The following is a 10811-nucleotide window of genomic DNA, read 5'->3' on the forward strand; positions in this document are numbered from 1 at the left end:
AAAGATGTTATTTTGATGTAAGCATTTTCTACGACAAGGCATTCATCTGTGCTTTATAGCCCACCGTGAAACCACTCCGGTTGATGCATTTTCAATGCAAATCCATCTGCAAATACTATAGCTGGCCTCCGACAGTCCCTGGGGGACTCTGTGTATTGAAGGCCCTCCAATCTCCCATTTCCCCCGGAGAGGAGAAGAGAGGGCCAAGTCTCCACACATGCGAGGATCCTCCATCCCCTTGAAAGGAGAGGGGCCTTTTGGAGCACGTAATCTCAGCAGCCATACTCCAGCCATCTGTGAGAGCGAGCGTGTATGTATGAACGTGTAAGCCTGTGTGTTGGCTTCAGCAGGCCACAGCTGGCTAATAGCGGTATCAGTTATGAAATCAGATGTCAGGAAGCCCACCACCCTCCACACTGAGATAGGGGGCAGAAAGCATGACTTCTATCCCAGATTGACATTTCCAATCATAAAATTCAATTTGTTTTTCATAGGACTGCTTTAGCCATCACTCTGTTGCCTACCAAAACAACAACATGTTTTATACATAAACCAAGAGATGCATGGCAATGCATAACAATGCAACAAAATACTTGATCAATAAAGCATGCTTATAAAAGACAATGTACATACAACCCAACATGTTTGTAGTCAAGGTAAATATGATAGATGGTATTACTCAGGCAGGTTATTTGAAGATGGGGAGTGAGTACACAGAAGGCCTGATGATGTCACCAGAGGCTACATCCCCCTCTAGGAGATAACCCCGGTTATCACTTCTAACCTGTTTTACAACAGGAACATGGTGCCACCTAGTGGCCAAATCAAGAACAATTGGATTCAAAACTATTGGGAAAACTTCAAAACCCAACATCTGCAACTACAGAGATGCGGAAATCAGTTTAATCAGCAAACATTTATTGATTAATGTGCTTATAGAACACTGAAAACATTGATTACATTGCAGATTCCATACTAACTCTTTGGAACACATGGTTACTCACAAACATCTTACGAAGCAGTGTTCTAGACCCAACTCTAAGTGCTTTAATCTCTGGTCAATATAAACCTCTGGCCACGTTCGAAAACTTTACTGTCCCCTTCCTTCCCTCCATCACACACAAATATATGACTTGTCTTGACAAGACTTAAGAGCAGTATAGAGGCACATGCTTTCACCAGTTCAGTCACGGGAAGGAAAAGGGCATTTTTAGTTTTCCAACGTGGCTCATTTCACATAAGAACTTTCCATTATATGGGCTGGCTATGTTGGTCTTCACTGGGCGTTAGTGGTTTCCCGTGCTCCTGATTGGGTGAGGCAACAGAGGTCTACTGGGTGATGCCGATGACACCGCAGGCCAAGCGACCTCCAGCGTTGCCCGTCTTCAGGCTCTCTTCGTTGCCTCCTTTCCCCAGGTCGTCAGCTTTCTCGTGGATCTGCAGAGAAAGGGTCAGAGGTCAACGGGAGCTCCCGAACAGACTTTTAAAAACATTCGACTGAAAACATTCCATAACCTTCTCCAACAAAATATTGCTTAATTTAACAGAGAATATCAAACTCAAAAAGGTGGTCGAAGGGTAGCTACCAATCCCAAAATATCCAACAGTTCTGCGTTTTATTCTTTTAGGCAGTTGAACCAGCTGATCTGACTGCAGTTCTTACCACCATGGTTCTGCCGATGATAGAGTGGACTCCGTTGAGGGTTAGGTGCTTGTCCTGGATGCTGATCTTTGCCACGTTGTCCTGTCCTGCTGTGACGTTCCCCAGGTCCCCGACATGCCTGGGAACAGTCTCAATCATTATGCTGATCCACCTACAACTCTGCCATTCGGGAATCAGATAACTACGGTGACCTGAACCTACATAAGCATTCATAATCAGACCGGTTCCGAATGATCAGGACCTCTATGGACGAACAGTGATTCATCACAGGTCACTGAAAGGATGGTAAGGGTAACCATGTGGCTCTGCATCATGGGACCCAAGACCCATTCAGAGGCCTTCATGAAGGGTCAGTAAAAGTCTCATGGCAATTCTAGAGCTCCTGTTCTGCTAATTAGCAACATAAGAATGGATATGCTGGGAATCTGTTAGTTCAGCCAGCATAGTCACACATTACTGCTGGTCTCACCATGCATGTGACTTCATGTAAAATACATTTGGTGCCATACAGATTTAGGTTATTTTAAAAAAGACCAGAAAGTTGAGCATCAGAACATAAAGGTCTTGAGATTATGAGCATGAAAGCAAGATCAAATATACACTCAACATACACACATGCAAGTACAGTGTCATTTTTGGAAAAGTGAACAGGCCAGGCCATCTAGACAAACATGTTTAGTCTCTGACTGATCAGAATTCAAATGGTTGATACCAAGGAATTAGAACCGGTAGCCCACTGATACTCCCTGAAGCTCTTGACTGGAAAGTCAGGCTAGCCGGGGGCCAGTATTCTAACGAGACACTACCAGTTTACCTGAATTTATCAAATATTTAAATAATGACTTTTAATCACCTGACATCATCAGTGGGTCCTCCATGGGTCTTGCTGTGGGGGTTGAAATGGGGGCCAGCACTGATGCACCCTACAAAGACATTTGAAGGAGATAGCTTGTCAAAGGACAGGCATTAAAATGACGTATTCTGTTCACATTTCAGGGTATGGAAAGGCTATATTATAGAATGCCAGGACAAGGACTTAAATACATCTTGGGGGTCACACCAACACAAGTTTGACATGCAATTTTATGCACAGATTAATACAGTGACAATTGTCATAATCATAACTGTTAGTACACCGTAGCATTTTTGCTATAGTTGCCAACCATTAGTGTTGTCCCCGAAGGCATGTACATGAAAACCATGTTCCCCAGGGGTCAGTCCTGAAATCTCTCCTGTCAGCTTGACTGGACCATTGTCACCCTAGCAGGAAGAGAGATGGACAGGAGTCAAACGACACTTGCTAGAAGACAAATACATAAAGCATGGCGCACATTACACATTGTTTATGCAGTCGACCTTGTCGATGGGATCTTTACAGCCTGGTAACTTGTGGTACCAATAACTGCAAAAACAGACTGTCTTGTGGTAACACACTTGCATTAACGTGTGGTGCACCACAGAAAAAAACAACTAGCCATTGACTATAAATTGCTGAGTCATTACCCTGGTTTATTGTCCACCGGTAACGTAATATTGATCGTCAACGCCCCGCCATATAGTCTATCTAACATTTACATTTAGCAGACGCTCTTATCCAGATTAACATTTTCCAATCCAAATATGTGTTACTACTTTCATTTAATTAGGTGACAAACTAACGGACTGTTCACACTACATTTGCGGCAGAAAGCATTTGCAACTATTGCAAACGCGAAAAAGTGTTCATAACGCGTTAATGAATACCTATCCGTCCGGGGCATGTGTGCTTGACAAGCGATATAGTAGTAGCAAAGGTTGTCAGGCAGCATGCGCCCTGTGGAGTTTGCTTCACACAATCTTGCAAGAAGCATTGCCATTTACTCATTTAACTCACAATTAACTGCAGTGCAAATGTGTAAACTACGCGTTAGCTAACGTTTGTTACGTACAGTTACAGTAGCTAACGCACTATATCTAGCACTAATACCTGCTGGACAGATATTTCATGACGTACAGTTAACGTTTCGAGCTAATACATCATTGTCGCAAGTAAGGCAACCAGATAACACAAGTTAGATGATATGGAATATTTCATTTAAGAATGATCGTCATCCATAAACTTACCTCTACCTACCTTACTAGCACTACTAATTTAAGCTTTTTAGCATATATAGTCTGAGCCCGGGCTACTAGCTAGCTAGCTAGCAGCCGTAAACTGTACTGTAGACTACAGTAGACAAACCAAAACGCATGCATGAATCTCAAGCAGTTACCTCTTGCTCAAAGAACACTGTTCCAGTGACCTCTCCAGTTCCTTTCAGGACGCACACAGCTTTTAGCACCATATTTGCTACCTGAAACAAGAAGACAGTAGTAAGTCAGCTGCGTATGTACGATTGATTGAATGCTGCACCGGGTTAGCCGGCTGCTTTTTCTCTTTATCTTGACATGTTGTTATCCAATCAGAAACGGGGTGTTAGATCAACAAGGATATGATTGGCTTGCGCAGACCGTGTCAAAAGAAGATGACCAACTGAACTTTAAAACAATAATGGACAACATAAATATTTTCCTGTTCTATTTCCACTTGACCATAAAATAATTACTTTCCTTTAAAAATATGTATTTCTTTCTGCCGGGTTTCGAACCGGTGTCCCGGTGTTATATCCTGTTCAATGCCAAATGTGTTCAGATCAATGTGTAGATGTGTGAATCGTAGGCTACAAGACAAATTCACGCCTGATTTTGCCTAAAGTTTTGTCTTTGACATTAACTGTGCCAATTTGCCCAGCAAAATTGTATTTATCTGTTTAAAACTATTTTCAATTATGTGACTGTAATGAATCCCCCACCACATTTGGGGGCGATCGTGCACCCAGAGTAGTTTTATTCAAGTCAACAACGTAACATGGCGCGAGAATTTCAAGATATGGCAGAGGTTCGAGTTTCCGAAGGTAGCCAAATAATTAATTCTAACAAATGTGTTCATTTGGAATTGTAGCTAAACATGCCAGCTAGCGACTTTGTAACACTACCTGGGTGTAAGCACCATTAACCTAATTTGTGAATACGAGTGGAGGCGGCTCCTTGGTTTGGCTTGTTTGCTAATGTAGCTTGCTAGTTAAATATATTTAACTAGCAAGGCAATAGCAATTTGTCATATGCAAAGCCATAGTTAGTTAAATATTTTTACAAGATTGTTATGGATTTTAGCCAGACACCAGTGTGCTATAAAATATGTTTGACTTTTAGCAGTTATTGTCCATGTTTCGTTTTCAGATATGTATCGTTAATTTTCTAAACATCCGGTTTTGTTTACAGAAGAAGCTCCATCTTCCTTATCGCCAAACCTGAATGAAACACAGTTCTTTGGCTTTACCCCTCAAACATGTATGTTGAGGGTCTACAGTGCCTTCCAAGATTGCCTGTACGAAATGCTGCTCGTCGTTGAGAAAGTCTTTGTTAGAAAACTAAGTGGAACTGAACTCAGTGATGATCAACTTCGTTTGAGGGCGAGGGAGTGCACCCAAAAGCTTCAACTGTTCCTTCAAGAACGCTTCAAACGTTTGTCAGGGTGCATGGAAACACTCTTGGTCAAAAACGTCTTTTCAATTCCTCCCAATGTGCCGTTACCAGGAGACCAGCCACGCACCAAACATACAGAGAGTCTGTCAGAGCTTCTGGAGCTGGAATCGTGCCTGACTGAGTTGCAGCAGTCGTACCAAGCAGAGGTTTGTGCCCAGCAGGCCTTGTTAGCTGAACTGGAGGAGCAGAGGGAGGTTCAGGAACAGCTGGATGGAATACTGAAGTGGATTGGCGAGCTACAGGCAGCTTGGATGAAGGAGGGAATGGGCAACTTCCATGAAAGCTTCCGGGTCATGGTGCAATCGGTTAAGAAACTGCAGGATGTCATTACAGATATTAGTAAGAAAAGCAGTGGATTGGACTCGTCTATGGGGTGGAGTCATGTTGCCTGACTGATTTGGTGTAGACATTTTCCACGACTACAGAACTGATCAGTTTATAAACCTTTGTGACATCTTTTGTCTCAGATTAAATACTTACTTAGTCATGTGTGATGCACAGATGGGACAAAGTTGTCGCTTGGAATAGCTTTTTCTCAGGAGTTGTATGCAAGTATGTAACTTAACACATGTAACTTAACACTTCACTTTAATTCACTCAAAATTAATGTAAAAATACAAACACTTCTTATTTGTTTCATAGCCAAGTGGATGATTGGATTCACCACAAGGGGGAAGCATTGTATCATTCTTTTAAAGCCAGTCTCCATTTGCTGTTGGAAATGTATTTGTTATTATTAGTATACTATTAATTATTAGTATGCTTTGTTTCATAATACTTCACTGAACAATACAAAAATATCCCAAATAATCACTTTCCTACTTATATCTCAAGGTCTAAATTGTGTAATTGCACATGATATAATAAATAGGCCTATACAGTAGATTGTAACATGTCTAAAATAATTCAGTCTCTTGCATGTGGTATCTTTTGAGTGTAGTGAAGGCTTGCATGGCCTGTGATGTCTAATGCTGTGTGATGTGTAGAGACGTGGAGCTGCTAGTAGACAGCACAGTGTGGTCTCAGTGGGAGTCCCTGCGGTGATCACATGGATGTATGATGTCCATGACTGGATCCTCCAGGCCTCTTTTTTATGCTGCTGAACCACAGTCTTCACTGTCTCACAGGTTTAATATGCTTTTCCTTTTTTCCCTTCCTTCCTAATCAACAGTTTTTGAATATCCAATTGAAAAATTTACCTCAGGTTCATAACACGATACTGTATACCATATAACAACAGTGCGGATATTACGACTGGTACTGCCAGTGTTCAATGATGTTCCAGTCAGACTGGTCCCATGTACCATGTGGTTCAACACTTCTCAGAATCCGGGTTCAAACATCTTTACATGCTCATAATTAAACATGAGACATGCATGTCAGGGTTCTTTTCTATCCCGAGACCCCAAGGGCGTTTTTCTTATTCATTCTCACTGCCTCTGTTCTTCTCACTGCTATAGTGACATAGTGTTTGTGGTTTATGATTTATAGAGACCATTCTTTCTTTTGCCAGTTTGCCACCTGAAAACACAAAACAAGACATACAAAAATGTCATGCAAGACATTAGAGGTACACGACACAACACGGAAACAGTCAAAGAGATCCCAAAGACTAGGTAACACCTGAAAAATTGAAAATTAAAGCGAGTCTATCTTCAAATTTCCATAATCCACCAGTCTTTGTGATGTTATGCCACATATAAAAACTGCTCCCAAAAAAGTGACATGTCTTGGATGTGGTTGTGCTGCAGGGTGAGTAGTAAAGTGAGCCGGGGCTGAATAAAAGGGATGAGGAGCACAGTGAGGGGTCGTAATCGGGAGGGGGAGGTTTGGGTTAGCAGCCTGCCTCTCTTTCATCTTGCTCATTAAAGCCAAAGCAGCGGGGGCAGTCGACAGCGAGCCCAAGGACCAAGGGGATGGAGCCTCGCATGGGGAGGGTGGAATTGGTGTGGATCGGAAGACTGGACAGGCTTCTTTACCATAGCTGCTGCTTCGGTCCGAGTCGTTTCCCCCTTTCCATCCGCTCCTCCCCTCTCTCAGCCCCACTCTCTCTATCCCCCTCCCCCCCTGTCCAATCCCTTTCCCTCCCTCACCTTTCAATCTTTCCCTCCTATTCAATCCTGCCTCTGCTGGAGCCCTCAGAGCATGGGCTCTGACAAAGAACTCTTATCTCTCTTCACCTCCCGACACATACCATCCACGTCACTAAAGGGGCCGTAGAGAAGGTGCTCTCCCTAAGTGGGTTTGTAACTGGGGTACGGTCGGACCGACCGGAGGCCGGTGTTAATGAGGTTAAATCTGGCATGGGGTGATTAAAAGACACAGATAGTAGAAGAGACAGACTCCATTAGTTTCTCTGATGGGAGCTTTCAGAGGTGCTTGTGAAGTGAGTGAGTGTGTGTCAGGGCTTTCCAGGTGCCCTGGTTACCCTTGACCCGTGTACAGGTCAGTGAAAGATCGACTCTTCAGGGGTGACATTTGAAAGCCCGATCTATAGTGCCACTAGCCTACAATTGACTTCGGATAACATGTTAAGGAAGAGGGGTTGAGGGATTTTTGATCTATACTCAATCTCCTTACTTTCTTAGTCTGTGCAAGCTTTCTTCATAAGCAGTGTTACATTATGTTTACTAATTGCATGACAGATCCAGCTTTTGAACATCCTTCATCATATCATTCAACATGCATCATTCACCAACTACACAAACGCCATCTGGTGAAAGAAAATTCATGCCTGCGTAACAATGAATGGTAGTGTCAGGGTTTAGGTTTGGAATGCCAAGGGAGTAACATTTTGGATGAATAATTTGGAAAAGAAGATTTGACAATGTACTGCTGCAGTGTATGATATAGATATAATGTAATGTAGAGACCACAACATTTTAGGACATTTTTCAAATCTGATTCAGACCAAAATAACTGAATGAGAATTAGTCAAGTAGAATTGTGATCAGTGAAACTTCCACAGGGATGTTTTAGAAGATAAAATCTCAAAATAAGGATCCGAAAGTGTGGGAGGATTGATCAATAGAAACTGTCGCTACACATGGACAATCAATAGGATCCCTCCCAAGTTCTCCTTGTACCAACCGACAAAATATTGAGACAACCAATCAATGTACAGCTGCTGATCAATTATGTATAAATAAAATTGTAGTTATGTTGCCGGTCAAACAAAATAGGTTAACATATTGACAAGATTTTGTTTTGATTAATCATTTGGGGAATATTGTTATTTCCATGCTCATTAAAGTAGTTGCTGAACTAGAGATTGAATCCACTTCAGCATTTGAATTATGGTCAGTGATATATTATGTTAATGTTTTATTAAATAGGAACATGATCATAACCAGCTTTTAAATGAATTCATGAGGCACAAAATACTGTAAGGGTACTGTGTGTCTCAGAACGCTATTGGCTAGTAGAAGATGGGGGGGGGGGGGGGGGGGGGGAGAATTCATCTTTATTCAATATGGCACTTTGGGAATAACCCTAGCAGACGTTGTTCACACTCTGGCAATGATCACACACATTCTATGTGCTGTGGTTTCGACCAAATGCATGTTCCTATAGCAACTAGAAAATGTAGGCAGCAGAAACTTCTTGCTATTCACCTTTGGTGTTTTTCTTTTGAGACACTCAAACAGCATTTTGGAGTACTTTGCGAACTTTCAAGGCAATATTTTGACAACTTTATTTCCAAGTAAAAAATAAATTATACTTTTTTCGACTGATTTTTTGCAGAAGGGAATATTCTGGGAAATTCTGTCCAAGTAGCATGATATATAATAGACTTACTTGACATGACTGTAAGGACCTGTATTGGGTTCAATTGATCTGCAAAAATGGTTGTAAATAAACAGATAAACGTACGGTTAGGGGCTACCTCCACTAACACATTTTATTGACAGTGCCCTCCTTAAAATCCATGGTATTTCTTTTCTGCAGTGCCTCTTCATGCTAAAGCCTCCACAGCCTTTGTTTCTCCATGGCTGCCCTCCGAGGCCAGGCAGTGTCGTTGGATTGGGGCTGGCCTTGTGCTGCTCTCCAGGGTGCTGAAAGGCCACCGAAACCCTGCTGCTGGACCATTCTTTAGCCTCCCTAATGGAACACAGCTCCTGGTTAACCTTTGCCCTCCCAGACCCACCACACTTGTGTCCTCCAGCATTACCCCTGTTAGTTCAGAGGAGGTTATTGAACAAGAGCTTGTCATCAGTGATGCTATATACGTTAACATTTTGGGATGGGGGTGGGGACGTTTGGAAGGGGTTGGGAAAATACAACACAATCCTTGCCTAAACGGTAGACCTTTGCTTGGACTGCAAAAGAAAAAAATGAAAGAAATGGATTCTTTAATATACCACTCATGGTAAAGTATGTTAAAATGAATTGTTTTGAAAAACTTCTATTGGCAAAACACTGCACTGCATAACTCCCATGACAATGACCATGTGATTCAAATTAGATGAGCTACAAGAGTTACAAACCATCCCTAAATAGCAGCTTGAACAGCATGACCACTGTGATTTCAGTCAGGTGGATTCAGAGAATATTCCCACCAATTCGTAGCAGCAAGTCAGGTGACAATGTAGCTCAGCCTTGCCAGCAGATAGAGGCTCATCCCTTGGCCCATGGGGTGTAACCCAGCCTGGGAGTGGGCACCAGGGCTGGGAGATAGGGGGTAGGAGGGTGGGATGGAGGCCCTGGTACAGACTGGCAGACAGCTGGTGACAGATTGAGTGCTCCTCTGGCTAGGAGCCCACCAATTCAGGAAGAGGATAGGAAATCCCCCCCCATGCTCATACCACCCACCAGCTCTGCTAGTCAAGAAGCTGGGATAAGATCGAGGGTGTGGGTGTTTTAACCCTGCACTCGCAACGTCTAGACACAAATCAGCAATGCCCCTGGTCTAAAATTAACTTTCCCTTATCATTGAACCTGTCATGGCTAACCTAATCTTGGAAGTAAGAACTAGCCTTTGATGGATTGACACATAACATGCTTAATATGGACATCTTTTTTTATATTTCTGAAGGTAACCAAGTTGAATTTGTAATAACACAAACTGAGGCAATCTCATCAAACTGTCACTTTTCAAAAACAGCATGAAGTATAAATGTCCACAATCTGTGAAGTGGCACAATTGACCATAATCTACTTTTCACACCGAATGACAACTTCCCAAATGTGCCTCATTATAAAAAGATTGTTTTTTTAATACTTGTATTCTGTACAGGCAGCCATTAGGACAGCTCGGACAATAGGGCCAGCCCTGAGTGGACCAGTGAGGCAGCTGTCACAGTGGACCCGGGGAGTCGCGTCTCTCTTTCTCTGGCCTGTCAGTCAGCCTGGAGGGTCCAGAGACGGCTCCTGCTGGCCAATTATACCCCCCTACAGAACCAACAAAGAGCTTCTAATGGCAGCCCTGCTGGCCCAGTGCCAGAACTAGGGAACAACAGATAGCTCGACCTAGAGAGCTAGGGAGCTTAGGGCTGGGCGGGGCAGGATCGGACCACTCCCCAGTCTGAATTGGAGGACGTCCCACTCTGTGAGGTGGTCCACCCTACATGTCCCGTTTCTTTTG

The 10811-nt window shown here is 42.9% G+C and overlaps 2 protein-coding genes across 2 annotated transcripts; one reads left to right on the top strand and one right to left on the bottom strand.

Annotated features, from left to right (window-relative positions):
• Nucleotides 1-901: 901 nt before the first annotated feature.
• Nucleotides 902-4065, bottom strand: sod1 (superoxide dismutase 1, soluble). The gene is made up of 5 exons (XM_067257027.1): nucleotides 3916-4065; nucleotides 2827-2923; nucleotides 2517-2586; nucleotides 1664-1781; nucleotides 902-1437 (listed from the first exon to the last, which is right to left on the bottom strand). The coding sequence occupies exons 1-5, from the start codon at nucleotides 3985-3987 to the stop codon at nucleotides 1330-1332; spliced, it is 465 nt and encodes a 154-aa protein (XP_067113128.1). The 5' UTR covers nucleotides 3988-4065; the 3' UTR covers nucleotides 902-1329.
• A 485-nt stretch (nucleotides 4066-4550) lies between these two features.
• On the top strand, nucleotides 4551-5868 carry LOC136963411 (protein MIS12 homolog). Its single transcript, XM_067257536.1, has 2 exons — nucleotides 4551-4596; nucleotides 4964-5868. Exons 1-2 carry the CDS (start codon nucleotides 4551-4553, stop codon nucleotides 5617-5619), a joined length of 702 nt encoding a protein of 233 aa, XP_067113637.1. The 3' UTR covers nucleotides 5620-5868.
• Nucleotides 5869-10811: the final 4943 nt, after the last annotated feature.

This window comes from Osmerus mordax, chromosome 19, assembly GCF_038355195.1.
Source record: "Osmerus mordax isolate fOsmMor3 chromosome 19, fOsmMor3.pri, whole genome shotgun sequence".
NCBI classification, from domain to species: domain Eukaryota; kingdom Metazoa; phylum Chordata; class Actinopteri; order Osmeriformes; family Osmeridae; genus Osmerus; species Osmerus mordax.

Coding starts and splice junctions, on each gene's coding strand:
- sod1 (XM_067257027.1), bottom strand. CDS start 3,987: ATGGTGCTAAAAGCTGTGTGCGTCCTGAAAGGAACTGGAGAGGTCACT. Junction 2,924..3,915: donor CAGTGTTCTTTGAGCAAGAG/GTAACTGCTTGA, acceptor TCTTCCTGCTAG/GGTGACAATGGTCCAGTCAA. Junction 2,587..2,826: donor CTTCGGGGACAACACTAATG/GTTGGCAACTAT, acceptor ATGTCTTTGTAG/GGTGCATCAGTGCTGGCCCC.
- LOC136963411 (XM_067257536.1), top strand. CDS start 4,551: ATGGCGCGAGAATTTCAAGATATGGCAGAGGTTCGAGTTTCCGAAG. Junction 4,597..4,963: donor AGAGGTTCGAGTTTCCGAAG/GTAGCCAAATAA, acceptor TTTTGTTTACAG/AAGAAGCTCCATCTTCCTTA.